The sequence below is a fragment of the Taudactylus pleione genome, unplaced genomic scaffold (genome assembly GCF_031769625.1).
Source record: "Taudactylus pleione unplaced genomic scaffold, aTauple2 ptg001408l, whole genome shotgun sequence".
Lineage (NCBI taxonomy): Eukaryota > Metazoa > Chordata > Amphibia > Anura > Myobatrachidae > Taudactylus > Taudactylus pleione.
Window position 1 is genome coordinate 964,207 of NW_028285808.1, and position 18,481 is coordinate 982,687.

General features: G+C 45.7%; 1 protein-coding gene across 3 annotated transcripts in view; it reads left to right on the forward strand.

Moving 5' to 3' along the window:
• PPP2R2C (protein phosphatase 2 regulatory subunit Bgamma) overlaps positions 1-18,481 on the forward strand; it is a 198,000-nt gene that overhangs the window by 108,829 nt on the left and 70,690 nt on the right. For all 3 annotated transcript variants that reach the window (XM_088463594.1, XM_088463595.1, XM_088463596.1), the window contains one exon: positions 13,806-13,903. In XM_088463594.1, coding sequence (XP_088319720.1) covers positions 13,806-13,903 — 98 coding nt within the window. The remainder of the gene's footprint in view (positions 1-13,805; positions 13,904-18,481) is intronic.

The following is an 18,481-nucleotide window of genomic DNA, read 5'->3' on the forward strand; positions in this document are numbered from 1 at the left end:
GATTTTGTGAATGTAACGGCGCATGCGCAGCACTGATCACAGCTGCGGTAAGTCAGTGTAGAGAGGGAAAAGTAACTATTTTCTGAAAAGCTGTCATCGCAAAAATGACAGCTTTTCAGAATAGATAGTTAAGGAGAGGAGAAATGATGAATTCCTCCAGTAATTAGGTAGAACTCCATGCCAGTTCTAAACCTAAATACCTCCATCGAAGTTTTAGTAATGATGAATATGCCCCTTGGGCATTAAATCTTGCCATAAGTGCCCCTACTATCGCCCTTCTACTCAGCAAGTTATTTTATCAGCTGTATTTATTAAATCAGTCTCACTTCCAGGGGAACACTGATATTTATGATCCGTGTTCCCCTCTTTATGCTTATTACTGTAGAACATGTACATTAGTAAATAAAAGCATTTTAACTCCACATAACTTGACATTTCTATTATTTGCTCTGATGTTTTTTATATCTGTCTTCATACATAATTCATTAGGTAGTTGTTACAATGCTGTTTGGTCTTCGTGGTATGTCTGGTTTATTGTGTTATTACCAGAGACTTTGTTTGTAAGACAGCATTATCCCTAACCTGTCCTAATAATTTAATAGTGTGCTGGGAAAAGCAAGATATGCAGTCTTAATTTGGCTCTCTATAAAATAATACAGGCGAGTTTTATTCACATAATTATTCATTGCTGCTATCTATGTTTTATTAGTCTGTCTCAGTACAACGGGTGCTTTCTCCAATATCTACACAGCTAAATATCATGTTATGGAAAGCATAAGATTACTTTGTTCTTTTTATGTTTAACTCTTTTGCTGATAGAAGTTTGGGTCTGATTCAGAGCCGTTCGCTATTTGCGGTCGTTCGTTCAAAAACAAGGGGTGGCTATTCAAATGATCCGTTCGCAAATTGCAGTCTGTTCACACCTCTAAGTCTGAACGAGCGAGCAAAACATACGCTCGTTTATTTGTTAAAAACGCCCCCTGGCCGCTCGCACCATACGTCATGTCCGCTATTTATTAGATTAATCGAGTACATCGACCAGCGTATGAACTGCTCGCTATTCTTGTGGTTGGTTTTTGCTACCACAATCTTGCGAGCAGTTCTGGCTATAAAATAACCCAGTGACGTGGTCAATGACGCTGCTGTATTAATTATGCACACCCATAAAACGCCCGTTTTGACCTTTAAGCACGCCTGCGTTCTGATCTCCACTCCCCGTTTTCAAGCACCTTCCCCTGTTACCACCCACATACGCCTCATTCTGTCACTCAAAATAGCAGGCATTCGCTATATTGCGAGCACATGAATTTCGGCCGCACTGACTGGTTCGCGCATGCGTATAACGATCCGTACGCATGCGCAGATGTGCGAACATCGCTCGGAACGAGCGTACTGCCGCTAGCGAGTGGCTCTGAATGAGGGCCTTTGTTTTTTACACCTTGGATGGGCCAGATGAGGGGTAGCCTATGTGTGTCACTCCATTTGCTGTGGAACTATACATCCCAGCATGCCCTGCCACAGTTTAGATATCAACAGATTGAGCTGCATGTTCAGACGACTGGGGATATCGTTAACGACCTGCGGGAGCGCGCATTGTTAATCGCCTAGTGCATACAGTACACACTGGACGACATGAACAATATATCGTTCACCGATATCTTTATTGTTCATATCGTTCATGGATATCGTCTAGTGTGTACGGGGCTTCAGTCGCAATGTGATGCGGATTGGACAAGCAAGGCATCTCGCGGCACCGGTGTATTGAGGCTAGATGTTGTAAGGACACATCTGTATGATAAGATGTGCTTTACCAGAATCAGAGCATTTTTAATCTGTCACCTTCTGCAAGACTATGGGGGTAATTCAGACCCGGTCGTTAGCGCCGATGCGCTTGGACCGGGTCGATGGCCCCCCACAGAGCATGCGCACGACGGCGCCGTCGTGCGCATGCGTGAGACCCGCTACGACCGACAGCGCCGGTCGTAGCGGATCTCGATCCAAAGGGGGCGAGCTGTCAATGTTGATTGACAGCTCGCCCCGTTTGGAAGGCGGGCCTGGGGGGTGGCAGCCCATGGGAACGCCTACCATTTGGGGGCGGCCCCACTGACATCACTAGTGATGTCAGTGGAGAGCTTCCGGCTCAGACAGGGTCTCGTCGTAAGCCCGTTAACGCGATGGTCTTGACCATCGCGACCATCACCTTAGGCGGTCGTAAGGCTGTGGGTGTTAACCCACAGCCTTACCACCGCAAAGGAGGACGTCTTGTGAATTCAAGAGGACCTCCCCTCATTCAGACCGACCGCACGCTCTGTGCGACCGGCTCTGAATGAGGTCCTATGTGTCTCCAATTTTGAAGTGGGTTAGGTTAAAATACTTTTCAACCAATCAGATCAATTGGATCATTTGAATGTTTACATCAGCACAGATGATTTCAGGAGATGGGTGTGCTGATCTGTCTTGTCTGAGGCAGTGGCTTGCACACTTGTGTAATAGAGTAAATGAATAGGGCTGCATGTGACCAGGACAGTGTCATGCTGTGATGTGGCTAATTGTCCAAGTTGTGATGTGGCTAATGAAGACTATAGGTAGCCACAAACTGAGAGGTAGAGGAAGGAGCAGAATTATACAGCTGCACATAGTGGTGATATGAGGTTGTTTAAAAATCATTTAACCCAACCCAACCAGGTTTGGATGAACGCATCGGTCAGGTGATGATACACACTTGTCCAATGTTGGACCACCTGGTATGTCGAAGGTTATACATATCAATCCCACTACGGCCCTAACTGTGTGGAGTTTGTATATTCTCCCTGTACTTGCGTGGGTTTCCTCCGGGTGCTCCGGTTTCCTCCCACACTCCAAAACTATACTGATAGGTTAATTGGCTCCCAACAAAAGTTAACCCTAGTGTGTAAGTGTGTGCGTATACATGTGGTAGGGAATATAGATTGTAAGCTCCATTGGGGCAGGGACTGATGTGAATGGACAAATATTCTCTGTAAAGCGCTGCGGATTATGTGTGCACTATATAAATAACTGGTAATAAATAAATACACAAAATATCAGGCACAGTACAGTGCCAACAGAAGTTTGCCCTCACAAGTCTATGGGGTGCTAGGGAAAACTTGCAATGTGCCTTTCGGGAAAGGTACATCTCATCGATGTTGGGGAATTGAATTGGACGGGCGGTCGTCCTAGTGTGTCCCCATCATAAGGCTCAGTAATAAAATAACAACAGGTTTCATGTTTTGTCTTTCTGTGTGTCCCTTATATAAGCCATGTTCAGTCTCAAACAGACATTTCCAACTCGACAAAACCTAGATACAGTAGATAATGATAATGTTCCGGGGCATAACTAGAACTGTGTGGGCCCCATAGCAAAATTTTGAAGGCCCCTCCCCCTCCCAAATCTGTTAGAGAGACATCTCTCTCCACAGCGCTCCCTCAGTGGTCTGACCTTCCAGGGGGCTTTATGCTCTGCAGTCACAGCTCGGTGTGGGTGCTGAACGCTCACCTCTCCCACTCGTAGGTGTTCTGCTGTGCAGCTGCTGCAGTCAGGGCACCATAGGCTCCTGTCACCCCGGCACGGTCTATCTCTCTGATGTTGGGAGGAGGGGACATGTTGCATGCGTGAAGGAGGCCATCTCTCTGACGCTGGAAGGAGGGGGCTGCCTGGTGCTGTGCTTCTCTCTGACGCTGAGAGGAGGGTGCTGTCTGACGTGGTGTGTCTCTCTTGAAGCTGGTCGGAGGGGGCTGCGGTATGGTGCAGCGTGATTGGGTAGAGATTGGCTGTGGGAGGACGGCTAAGGGCCGCTAGGTCCTGCACCTCCTGCACCCACGATATCTATGCCTATGCTAATGTTATAGTTTTTAATCATGGTGATTACTAGGAAGTTTGGCAGAAGAGCTAGCTCTCAGTACTAACCTTTTCACCCAACAGAATCCCCCACTGGGTGTTTTATCTGTAGCAGACAGTGGGCCTCCTTCACCCGCTCTCATCTCAACAGTATTAGATTATTAGGGGCATATTCATCAATCTTCTCTGACTCACCATGAGTTGCAGCCTCAGATACCAAATTATATGTGCAATTCAATATTGTTCTGGTGCGGGCAAGTAAGTGAAAATAACTAGTTTCTCCTACACCATTGGTAGCAACACAATGAAATTCGTTCTTATGGATATACACATAGGGCCTGATTCAGAGATGTACCAGCGGGGAAGCAGCTGTGCAATACCGTACAACTAATATGCTAATGCACCAGGAGTCGTCTGCGGGAAAAAGACACTTCCTGCTGGTATTTGAGTGCTGCATCCTAAGATGCATCATGGGATCTTCTGCGAGACCATCGGCCATCTGAGTATTCCGAGTTGTATGCAAACCATCACTTTGCATTCAACTGTGAATCAGGCATAATGGTGGAGTCAGAACACACACAGATTAAGGCTAAGGGCTTATGGGAGTAAGCAGAAACCATGTATATAGTTCACACTAACGCCACACATGGGCATTTGTATGAATACCATTTGTAGAAGTGATGCTCAATAAGATGCCCATCCATTAAGATGCCCATTAGCAGTAATGCTCAGTTAAATGTCCATTAGAAATAATGTCTGGTAAGATGCTGAGCATTGCTAATGCTCAGACGTCCATCAATAACAGTTATGTACAGCAAGATTGCAGCAGCCAGACATAATGGGCCTGATTCAGAGGCGGACGCAGGTCATGCGCGTGTGACCCCCCTTCAGTGTGCGGTGTGGTACATAGGTGCATTTGGAGTGATACACCTCCTATTGCCTCAGGCTAGCTCTCCAGGGTGTGGGCAATACCTGAGAAGGGGGTCCCTGCCCATGCAGGCTGTATAACAGTCACACATATAGATACAGGTATAGATAGACACATGCAGGCTGTATAACAGTCACACATATAGATACAGGTATAGATAGACACGTGCAGGCTGTATAACAGTCCCACATATAGATACAGGTACAGATAGACACATGCAGGCTGTATAACAGTCACACATATAGATACAGGTATAGATAGACACATGCAGGCTGTATAACAGTCACACATATAGATACAGGTATAGATAGACACATGCAGGCTGTATAACAGTCACACATATAGATACAGGTATAGATAGACACATGCAGGCTGTATAACAGTCACACATATAGATACAGGTACAGATAGACACATGCAGGCTGTATAACAGTCACACATATAGATACAGGTACAGATAGACACATGCAGGCTGTATAACAGTCACACATATAGATACAGGTATAGATAGACAAATGCAGGCTGTATAACAGTCACACATATAGATACAGGTATAGATAGACACATGCAGGCTGTATAACAGTCACACATATAGATACAGGTATAGATAGACACATGCAGGCTGTATAACAGTCACACATATAGATACAGGTATAGATAGACACATGCAGGCTGTATAACAGTCACACATATAGATACAGGTATAGATAGACACATGCAGGCTGTATAACAGTCACACATATAGATACAGGTATAGATAGACACATGCAGGCTGTATAACAGTCACACATATAGATACAGGTATAGATAGACACATGCAGGCTGTATAACAGTCACACATATAGATACAGGTACAGATAGACACATGCAGGCTGTATAACAGTCACACATATAGATACAGGTATAGATAGACACATGCAGGCTGTATAACAGTCACACATATAGATACAGGTATAGATAGACACATGCAGGCTGTATAACAGTCACACATATAGATACAGGTATAGATAGACACATGCAGGCTGTATAACAGTCACACATATAGATACAGGTATAGATAGACACATGCAGGCTGTATAACAGTCACACATATAGATACAGGTACAGATAGACACATGCAGGCTGTATAACAGTCACACATATAGATACAGGTATAGATAGACACATGCAGGCTGTATAACAGTCACACATATAGATACAGGTATAGATAGACACATGCAGGCTGTATAACAGTCACACATATAGATACAGGTATAGATAGACACATGCAGGCTGTATAACAGTCACACATATAGATACAGGTATAGATAGACACATGCAGGCTGTATAACAGTCACACATATAGATACAGGTATAGATAGACACATGCAGGCTGTATAACAGTCACACATATAGATACAGGTATAGATAGACACATGCAGGCTGTATAACAGTCACACATATAGATACAGGTATAGATAGACACATGCAGCAACAATTCTTTTGAATAACTTGGGCGCCAGACCTTCTCTTATAAATATACACTTTATTTCTCTCCTACTGCACATGACTTTACAGGACAAGAATATGGTTACAGCAGCTTCTCTTCTCCCTCCAGCTCATATACTTGGCATGTCAGAAGGTATAGGCCAATCTTATGGATATGGTTACATTACATCACACTCTTCTTCACCAGCACAGTATTTAAGCACAGTCACAATGAATGCTTTGCCTTTTACACACACAGGTCCACCTGGCCCTTTGCTGGCTGGTGCCTGTAGTTCTCCACTTCATACGTGCAGGTTCACCTGGCCCTTTGCTGGCTGGTGCCTGTAGTTCCCCACTTCATACGTGCAGGTCCACCTAGCCCTATGCTGGCTGGTGCCTGTAGTTCTCCACTTCATACGTGCAGGTCCACCTGGCCCTATGCTGGCTGGTGCCTGTAGTCCCACAGCTTCACACACATCTCACATAACTTTAGCACTCTGCTTCTTCTTTGTCTCTTCTTAGACAATATACAGAGTGTCTCATACCCAGTCTGCCTCTCTCTGCTCCCCTTCTCTTTCACATGGGACAGCAATATACAGACTTTTCTATTGCAGCTATCAGACTCTCAGCTTTCGCCAATCCCTATCCTACAGGAATGGCTCCTATAGCCACACTGCTACCACAGTGACCCCCCCTTTTAATGGCTGCTGGGGGGCTTTTACGCATAAGGGACTCCTCTTGTCCCTTAACAATAAAGCTCCCGGCAAATTCCTCTTCCCCATCTCTCCAACACATATACTGACATCTCTTACCCCTCTCATGGGTGCTGAACACTTCACTGGGCGGCTCACACTGCAATATTCCAGTGGTCTCTCACAGACTTTATCTCAGTGGTCTCACTCCAGACCTCTCTCCTTTGGCGTTAGATGGGCATCGTGGCAGGGGAGCACGAGGGCTACAATTCTGCCTCCAGCTCTGACTCTCACCAGAGATGTCTGCTCTCTCCCAAATTCTTCTTCTAAATTCCTTTGTTCTTCCTCCCCCCTCCTTTCTCTTATCTGCCTACTACACACCCAGTCTTCCCACCCCTGCGTGTCTATCTCTCCAGCCCCTCCTTTACCTGGAAACTGATCCCCAGGGTCTCAGGAACGCAATATCTACAACAGGAAGCAAGCTTTAACACTGAGAGGGGTGTATTTACAAATACCATCCCATAGAGGGTGTTACAGCGGCTGCGATTTGTCACAGATCCGCAAGTTTGAGAATATGCAAATGTCAGCGTCAGCATTCCTCTTGTGCGCTTCCGTGCGACAGACTGAGAAAACCCTGCGATGCCCACTTTGCATATGTGCTCAATGCTCAACTGTGCTGGTGGATCCGATCATGCCACCATTCATGTACCATCGGTCGTAACATCGACTCCTCGAACAGCCTCTGGATGGCGTAGAGACTCACCTGTAACTGTCTCAAACAATGGCCATTGTGGGCGCGGTGCTGTGAAAGAGAACGCAGCTGCATGCATGTACACGCCCATGACATGCTCATGACACTTCCATAATACGCCCATCACACTCCCGTAATGCACCTATGACACTCCCATAATACGCCCATCACACTCCCGTAATGAACCTATGACACTCCCATAATACGCCAATGACACTCCCATAACTGACCCCATAACTACCCATGAGCATCAGCTTCCAAAACACCTGTGGGACAAGTTTTTGGCACATCAATTTGGATATTCGGTGCACGAAATCTGTAACAACATACTCCGGCCATGTGCAATAAACGTCTGTATATATCTTTTACTTCCTGCAATGTACCCTGAGCAGCTCTCCGGCAAAGCTCCCTGGCATTCCACAGACATACAGTAAGAGGAACAAAAATAACCACTACTCCTAAGAGCAATCGGGGAAATACCCAGTCTTCCCAAAATGGCACTACAAGTCCATAATCTAAGACCATTGGGCAGTTGCGGATGGTGCACTGCATGGGCCATAAAGGATGAGGTTCGGTGCCTTCTCTGAAATGATTTGATTCCAGGGACGGCCTCCCCACTATTTTGATAGCTATTATAGCGGGACCATTGTAGGGGAGTTCGGATGACCTATCAAATGGAAAAAAAGTGTTGGGAAGATTAGAATGCTTAAGGTTTTCATTTTGTCAGTCATATATTCATATTATACACCTTTTATGCTCTAGCCACATATAACACATTTTGCTGCTATTGTCAAACAAAAAGGATAAAAGTTCAAGTTTACAGACATTCAAATGCAAATGGTGCTTCTGGCTGATTTCTCGTTGTAGATGGAAATGATGCAAAGCACATATTTGCATTTCCACATAAATGCAATCAAATAAAGAGTCCTGGGGATCCATCTATAAATAAGTTTATGTTGTACGAAAAAAGATTTATCAATGTTCTCTTTAAGACCGATGTTATTACAACACCTGGACAGAGCAAGTACATCACTAAGGGGGACCACATGCAACTCCACCCACTATTGCAATGCATGCTGTATAAAGGTTCATGGCTCCTGAGTAGGTGCATCTATATCAGAGGTAGTAGGCCTTCCAGCTTTTATGGGACTATATGATGCAGCAGGCTTAAAGCTGCTGTGGAGTACAGTGCATGGAGAGACATATAGATCTGCCGGCGCTATAAAATCTATGGACTGATTTAAATAATCCCATTGTATTTTACAGCGGTAACATACAATCTGTTTACAGCGGTAACATACAATCTGTTTACAGCGGTAACATACAATCTGTTTACAGCGGTAACATACAATCTGTTTACAGCGGTAACATACAATCTGGAACCTCAACAATGAGTTGTCAGTTTCTCCTGTTACCTGAAGCTGGGAGCAGAACCGTACAGGGCACGTCAGTCATTGCAGCCCTGAACGTCGAATGTGTCTAGTTCAGCAGAGCAGGATAATGGTGCTATTTGCAGCTTCAGTGAATGGATGGATTGCGACCCCCTGCACATTGAGGTGACTTATCAGTACACAGTGGTCCATTTCCCAGCTTCGGGTAATAGGGGTCCCAGAGTAGGCTGTTTGTTCTTTAAGGGGTCACAGGACTTCTAGATTGAGAGGGTATACAAAAATAGACAGTCCATTTATCAATGATGCTTGTCTCTTATTACTGTATATAATAGACGTTAATGGGGATATGTGTGTTACATTTGCTAGTAGTATACCTGCATACAAGTGGTGTTGCAATTTATTTATTTTTTTTAGTGAGGAATTGAAAACGGTAACCGAAAAAATCAATACGCTAATTTTTGCTCACTGAGACGCATTGTGAGTTCTGTCAAAGTGGCAAGTTCTGTGCTGTGTGCGTGAAGAACAGAGGTAGCAGAGATACCTGTAACATACACTGAAGCTGCTAGCAGGGCAGCTTATGTACTTTATGTGCACCACAGTCACTTAACTGAGACCAGCATTTATCAGTAATTTATCCGCTGAAAAGGGCACAACTCCGACTTTGGCTGTACCTACCTGATCCAAAGCATCTACCATGGGCTGAGATTGGCTGCATGTGTGTAGTAGACTGATCTTCAAACAAGCACCTGGCTTTCTACAAACATCCCTGTGAGCAATGTTGTAGATCAGATGAGTGAAGGAGAGAGGCAGTATGGGTGTGCCTACATGCAATCATAGTAAAACAACGAGTTACACCATTTTAGACAGATGGAGACGAGTTTATTGCAGTGAAGAGTGTTAACGGCACGGAATGCTTTCTGCTCTTGCCACAGATTCCCTGAGCTATTCATAGCTTAACAATAGTGCACCATTCGCTCTAATGAACTGTGGGCCTGTGGGATGGTATTGCACAGCCACAAGCCACATTAAAATACTGCATGAAGCAGACGCCTCCTGACAGAAATAGCGATCCAAGGTCCTCATTCAGCAGTGCATTCTGGTGATTGAGTGATTGACAGTCTGCGGCCATTTGGGGCCGGGGAGGTAGCGGCGATGGTCCCTGTTTCCTGAAACAGAGACGTGTCGCCGACTTTGGGGGAAAAGGAAGAAGCCAGGATCTCCCGTCGGCAGATGAAGATTTCCTGGCTTCTTCCTCTCATCTGCGGCAGACGGCTTGCGTGACCCCATGGGTCACCTTAGCCGACCGATGTTCCACAGATTATCCGATGCTGCAGCTCGGATATGTCCTGCAGCAGGAGGCGTGATGCCCCCTGTGCATTACCATATCTGCACAGACGGAATTGCAAAGCTGCTTGCAAGCAGCTTTGCAATTCTGTCCAAAGCTGAATCAGGCCCCAAGTTCAGTGTCCGTAGATGCTGCCACGGATCATCATCGCAACCATCGGTCGCAATGGTGGCAGCACCAGCCAGTCTGAGTAAGCTGCAAAAACTGCATCCGCCGATGCAGACCCTGGTCTTGGCACTCTCGGAAAACGGGGGCGACGCCCCTTGTTTCCTGGAACGCTGGCCGGCACGCCCCTGCTCTGCCCACCAAACACTGCAGCCTTCTGCACATGCACAGAAAGGGTCCTGCGCATCCACCATTTTCTAATAATTGGAAAACTGCGTAAAGCCACATAGTAACGTCCAGACCTGAATCAGGTCCTGTTTTCCATCTGTATGTATGGAGCGGTTATAGGCATGCTACACTGTATAATGGTTTTGTACTTAGGGCCTGATTCAGCACAGATCGCACGGCTGCGTTCGACATACCCGCTAGCTGCGAACATATGCTAATGAATACAATCGCACAGCAACCGTAGCACTATACCAAGATGCCCATCACTGTATAAAGCCGTCCACTTCCCATGACATGCATCCACAAGTCAGTGTGCTCACTGTGATCGCTTTCAGATCGCAGCGGCAGGTTCTCGCACTGCGATTCATACGCACGCGCAGAGCACAAACATCGACCAGATGCATGCGAACGCAGCCGTGCAATCCAATCTGAATAAGGCCCTTAAGCTCTAGTAACCTGTTATTGTGAAATGTTTTCTGTTCACCCTGTATGGCGCTGCATACATTTTGTGGTGCCTTATAAATAAAGGTTAATAATAAAAATAGTAATAATAATAATATATAGAATAGAAGCAATTGCAAATTATATAGCTAACACTTTCGCTTTGGATATCTGGAGATGACACAAAATGCAAAATTACGACCCATCAATTGCGCATTAGTTGTGTTATAATATGTTAACTAAATGTTATTCTTAAAAGGCTATGACCAAGCAATGTTAAATAACATTATAACACAGACTTGTAACCTAAAAGTACATTTCTCTGCAGCTTTAGATTTTATACTTTGTTTAACATTGTAACCGGCTGATGACGGCCCAGCAGAGAACAGTTGTGCAGATGTTGCAGACTTCCTTCCTGCAGAGCATGATAATTGTGATCTATAAAGCCCCATCAGACTGTGCTTTGTCTCTAATTAGCTTCCTTTTAGCCTTGGTGCCGTTAACTGCTCCTCATTACGTTTCCAGCTCCCATGTATCATGTCAGTGGGTAACATTTCATGTTATCTTAGCGAGGTTTTTAAAATAAACCAAAGAAAGATTGTCTCCATCTCACAGTTGTGCTATTTTCTGGCATTTGTTCTTGCCTTAGGTATATGTAATAATAGCAAGTGAATTACACTACATTGTGCCTAAGTATTCCTGATTCCTGTAACATTGGCAAAGCTGTGCCACATACTGATTCCTTTCATGGGCACACGTGTTGTGAAATGTGGATTTGTCACAGTATATACGGGAAATTGGGCAGTGGCAGTATCTATCAGTATGTGATGTACAGCATTATAGCACCCTGTAAAACGCAGCTGTTCCAGAGCTGTACCTGATGTCATCACTTTGATTTCAGTGATTCTTTAATGGAAGATGTTATAATACATACATACTTGATTTTTTAAGGATGACTGAGAATATCTCAGGTCTGCAGCTACTTACATTCTGATTGTAATATTTCAGATAGTTTAAAGCAGGAAGCTTGGTTTATGCAATGTCAGTATGGTGGGAGGGTATGCCGTAATCACGTCGCCATTCAAAAGGATGTGAATGTTGACATTCAGGATGTTGGCAACTAAAATGTCTACACATGACTTTAATGTTAAGATTAGGCTGCAATTAGGCTTATGGTTAGGCTGCAATTAGGGTTAGTCTGCAATTAGTATTCTGCTGCTATTGGGGTTATTGTTAGGCTGCAATTAGGGTTATGCTGATATTGGGGTCAGGGTTAGGCTGCAATTAGGGATAGGGTTAGGCTGCTATTGGGGTTAGGGTTAGGCTGCAATTAGGGATAGGGTTAGGCTGCTATTGGGGTCAGGGTTAGGCTGCAATTAGAGATAGGGTTAGGCTGCTATTGGGGTCAGGGTTAGGCTGCAATTAGGGATAGGGTTAGGCTGCTATTGGGGTCAGGGTTAGGCTGCAATTAGGGATAGGGTTAGGCTGCTATTGGGATCAGGGTTAGGCTGCAATTAGGGATAGGGTTAGGCTGCAATTAGGGATAGGGTTAGGCTGCTATTGGGGTTAGGGTTAGGCTGCAATTAGGGTTATGCTGCTATTGGAGTCAGGGTTAGGCTGCAATTAGGGATAGGGTTAGGATGTAATTGGGGATAGGGTTAGGCTGCTATTGGGGTTAGGGTTAGACTGCAGTTAATGCTACGGTTCGGCTACAATTAGGGTTAGGCTACAATTAGGGATAGAGTTAGGGTTAGACTGCAGTTATGGCAGGGTTCGGCTACAATTAGGGATAGGCTACAATTAATGTTAGTGTTAAGTTGCAACTAGGGTTAACCTGCAGTTAGGGTTAGGGTTATGCTGCAATTAGGGTTAGGGTGCAATTAGTATTATGCTGCTATTATGGTTAGGGTTATGCTGCAATTATGGATAGGGTAAGGCTGCAATTTGGTTTTGCGTTATACTGCAGTTATGGTTAGGTTTAGGCTGCAATTAGGGTTAGGCTGCAATTAGGGTTACGCTGCAATTAGGGTTACGGTTACGCTGCAATTAGTGTTAGGGTTAGACTGCAACCAGGGTTAGGCTTAGAGTTAGGTTTAGGATAAAACTGCATTTTTGTCATTTTGACCATCAACATTCACAATGTCCTAATTCTGACTATATTGACATTATGCATGTCAACATTTTAAATGTTGACTTTCTGAACATGTTGATGTTCTGAGTGTCGATATTCAGACCATGTTGACATTAGGGTGTCGACATAATGACTGTTGAACTTATGAACGTTGACATGTTATAACACACCCGGTGGGAGGGCTCAGGCAATCTATGATGTGTTATCTACATGTTGCACTGCAGGACAGCACTTATTACATAATGCAGTAGCAACTTTCTGTTACTACAATTTTAAAGATCGGCTTCAAAATTGGAAAACTTGGTAGAAAATACCAAAAAGATTTATTTCTCAGGTAGTGAAAATCTCTGAACTGAAAGTTATGACATGTATTAGTTTGTACAGTAATATTCAGATTTGCTGTTAGATGTACTGTATATTATGCTTATTATTCTTACTAAAGCTGTGTTATTATTGTACTTGTCTTACAGCTGATATCATTTCTACAGTTGAGTTTAATCACACTGGAGAGCTGCTGGCAACCGGGGACAAGGGGGGTCGTGTTGTAATATTCCAAAGGGAACCTGAGGTAGGTCTCCTGTGTACTATCAAAGCTGGTGTTAGAAGTGGGATACGGTGCATTGAGTTCTAGTTTTGCACAGAGAAAGGGTTGTGGCTAGAGAATAATTATTTTTTCAAGTCTACTTTGTGAAATATTTGCCCTGTTCCAAAGTTGGCAATAAGGGTTCCATCTTCCATGTCTTGCCCCAATCAGACCAAAGGCCTGAATAATTTGATGATAGTAGTCATCAGCGCCATTCATTCCACAAAATGCAAATTTAAAAATACAGCACATAATGGCTTTCATTGGCTGGCTGAGAATTTGCTCCTGCAAAATTTTGCCACAATTTTGCTCATCTCTTGGTATGAAATTGTAATGTAATATGTAGTCTCTGTTGTCATCAAAGCAAAAATAACCCTCAAGCTGGTTATACACTACAGGATGTGTACCCAGCACGACATCGCCGGCGACAGGGGACATGTGGCAAGTGCATGCACACTTGCCAATGCCGGGGACATGTCATGCTGCATTCTGCAGCATGGCATTGTTAGCGACATCCCCTGTCAGCCCTGCAGCAGGGCCAACGGGCGATGTTGCTAGTGACCCGCAGGAGCGCGCATATTATGGGAACACACTAGACGATGTACCCAACATGTCGCTCCAATCCGCGGGATCGCACAACATACCGTCTAGTGCATGTGTCTTCAACCTTTGGCCCTCCAGCTGCTGTGGAACTACAGATCCCAGGATGCTTTAGCATGCTGTTATATCAAAACGGTGGCAGGGCATGCTGGGATGTGTAGTTCCACAGCAGCTGGAGGGCCAAAAGTTGAAGACCCCTGGTCTAGTGTGTACCCAGCTTTAGACCAACTATTGTCAGAATATAATTGTAAGTAATGTAATACTCTATTAAGAGATGATTTACACAGAAAATGTATCCCTCTCCCACCAGTCGTACAGTCTCTCATGGTCATTTCTCTCTTAATGGCTTTTGTTCTTACAGAAATATGCAGAGAGCAAAGATAATCCTTAAAAACTTTAAAAGAAAAATGACTGTCAGACTTTTACAGAAATATAAAAGTGTGTAATGAACAACTATTGATTGTTTTTTTTTTCACTGCAAAAGATATGGCCTGCCAGTCACGAAAATGCAAGACAGATATGAAATATTCTTATATAGCGGAGATTATATTCTACAGTTTAATGGGGTTGGTGCACTTGTTGGTCAATGGTGGACCTGATATAACTTCTTACTGCTAATCAGAAATTGCCATAGAACCCTGTAATAACATAGAATTGTCATAATTTCCCTTGGTCACCATTCGCTTAATGATAATAGCATTGCACCTGGCCATTTATATGTATTCACTTATACTGTAAGCTCTCTTATAACACTCACACCATTGATTTAGTAGAGCACTCAGGTATCCGGAATTACAGCACATCAATCTCTCTGCTTGCTACGATGACAGTTTCATTATTGTTATATAACTGTTACTCATGTCTGCAGCTTCCCTGCTCCTGCTTGTGTCAGCAGTCCTTGAAAACGTGAAGAAGAGTAACAAAAAAAACATTATAACAGAGGGCCTGATTCAGAGCCGGACGCTCTGAATCAGGCCCTCTGTTATAACGTTTTTTTTGCGCTCACTCTGAATAAGTGCCCTCCCTCTCTTTTTGTAGAGCGGCCATGTTAATGGGGCCGGCCCCAGACGGAGGCGTTCACATGGGAACGCCTCCGTCTGGGCAGCAACGCCCCCAGTACGCCCACCAAAGGGGGCGTGCTGTCACTCAACATCGACAGCACGCCCCGTTTGTAGCGAGACCCATAGCGACGGCTTACCCGTCGCATGCGCACTTGGCCAACATCGACCCGCTTGCGAGCGCCCAGCGCTCGCGAGCTGGTCTGAAGGAACACACGGATGCAGACGTACGATATCGGTCAATGGTTGTGCTCTGCATAGTGCGCTTCCGTGAAGTGACCAGTGCGATGGAGTATGCGTACGCAGGGAGTCTGCAGCCCCAGGGACAAGTGATTGACAGGAAGTGGCGTTTGTGGGTGGTGACGGGGGAGTGGTCGGGCAGAAGCAGGCGTACCTGTGCGTTTGGAGGGCGTTTCAGGGGCGTGCATAATTAAGCCCTTGCGGTGGCAGACGCAGCCTGAGATGTAGTTGCACACAGAAAGTCTCGTTATGTCTGTGGGAGGGTCAGGTCAACCACTATTGTGCGTATGGGTCCGATGGTTCTCGATGTTACCGATGTTTCCGCTGTCTTGCCAGGTATAGAGGACGCGAGTAAAGGGAAGTGGGTGGTATTATGTAGTTCTGGGCATCTGCTTATTCTGCTGAGATTGCCGTGCGTATGCATTCATTAGCATATTCTCGCAGCGGCCGGGTACGTGCGTCTGCATCCGTGCGTTCCTTGCTGAATCAGGCCCTTAATCTCCCCCTGCATCTCTCGGTGTGCTTTTTAGCCTTATTACCGATATTGCTGATCATTAAAGGTGCGTACACACATAACGATTTTTTGAACGATTTAACTTTAACGACGTTGTTATTGTTAAATCGTTTATAAAATCGTTAATCTTTTTAAGGTGAATGATGAACGATAATCGTTCATGTGCGTTCATGTTTGTAGTTTGTAGTTCGTCGTCCATTCTGACTGTCCAACAAACGATTTTCGTTCAGAAAATGGTTCATGTTGTACAGAATGAACGATGAACGATGTCCATTCACTGTATGCATGATTAAAAAAAAACGTTCATCGTTCATGAAAAACGTTTACAAAATTGTTCATTATTTTAGTAACGAACGATTTTTATAAATGATTTTCGTTCACTTTTTCAAAGGAAAAACTAAACGAAAATCGTTGACGAAAATCGTTTGCGACTAAAATCGTTACATGTGTATGCAACTTAAGTGTTAGGGCCTGATTCAGACCCACTCGCAAGCGGCTGTCCGCTCGCAAGTGGGTTGATGTTGTGCACTGCGCATGCGCACGACGGCGGGAGCTCCGTCGTGCGCATGCGCCAGACGCGACGAGCGAAGGACTTTCCTTCGCTCGTTGTGTCTGATCAAAGGGGGCGTGCTGTCGATGTTGATTGACAGCACGCCCCCTTTGGTGGGCATGTCGGGGGCGTGCCTCCCTGACGGGGGCGTTCCCAAGGGAACGCCTACCGTCAGAAGCCAGCCCACTGACATCACTAGTGATGTCAGTGGGAGTGATTTTGGCTCTGATAGAGCCAAAATCACTCCGGGCCTTGCGGTTGAAAAACTCAACCGCAGGCTCCGGCTCGCAGTGGCGATGGTCGCGATGGTCAAGACCATCGCGGCCATCAAACTGCACGCTCGTATAGGCTGTGGGTGGTGACCCACAGCTATTCGAGCGTCCAGGAGGACGCTCCATAATTATGGAGGGCGGCCCTCATTCAGAGCGTGCGCTCTGCTCAGAGCGTACGGCTCTGAATGAGGGCCTTAATTTCTATCACCTCTACTTCTCATACAGGTGCAATTGCATCAGTCCCTTCTATCTACCAAAACAGTACTTGCCCACTTTCCCAGATTCTGCAAACAGCATCGGTGTCTATTTATTACTGTTTATTTATCAAATCTTTGCACATTATATAGAAATATGATTTGCCGGGAGATGGAGGACAGAATGTGCAGTTAAAACAAAGGGCCTGATTCAGACCCGCTCACGAGCGCTATGCGCTCGCAAGCATGTCGACGGTTGTGCATTGCGCACGCGCGGCATGCGCAATGTGCGTGCGCAAGCCCCGGAGCGAGAGAGACTCCGGGGCTCGCTACAAACGGGGCGGCTGTCGATGTTGATCGACAGCTCGTCCCGTTTTGTAGGCGGGGTGGGGGGGTGGCTGGACAAATGGAGGCGTTCCTTAAGAAATGCCTGCCGTTTGTGGGCGGCCCTACTGACATCATGAGTGATGTCAGTAGTGAGCTTCCGGCTCTGTTAGAGCCGGAAGCTCACTGGGGCTTGCGGCAGACGAGACCTTACCACAAGGGTCTCATCGCAAAGCCCGATGGTCGCGACCATCACCTGGACGCTCGCTAAGGCTGTGGTTGGTCACCCACAGCTTGGTGAGCGGCCAAGAGGCCGGGTTTTTTTTAAACAAAGTGGCCGCCCTGATTCAGAGCGAGCGCTCGCTTTTTGCGAGCGGCTCTGAATCAGGCCCAAAGCCTGATATTTAATTAGCTAGATTATTGTACTTAAGGATAATCTACTCACATAGGCCCTGATTCAGAGCCGGACGCTCTGAAAGAGGGCTATTGCGAGCAGCCAGGATGATGGTCGCGATGTTTAAGACCAACGCGACCATCGGGTTTGCAACGAGACCCTTGTGGTAGGGTCTCGTGGCCGCAAGCCCCAGAGAGCTTCCGGCTCTAATAGAACCGGAAGCTCTCCCACTGACATCACTGGTGATGCCAGTGGGTCCGCCCACAAACGGCAGGCATTCGCATGGGAACACCTCTGTTTGTGAAGCCACCCCCATGCCACGCCTCCAAAACGGTGCGAGCTATCGATCAAAATCGACAGCCGCCCCCTTTTGGTGCGAGACTCGGAGCGATGGAGTGCCCGTCGCTAGCCGGGTCT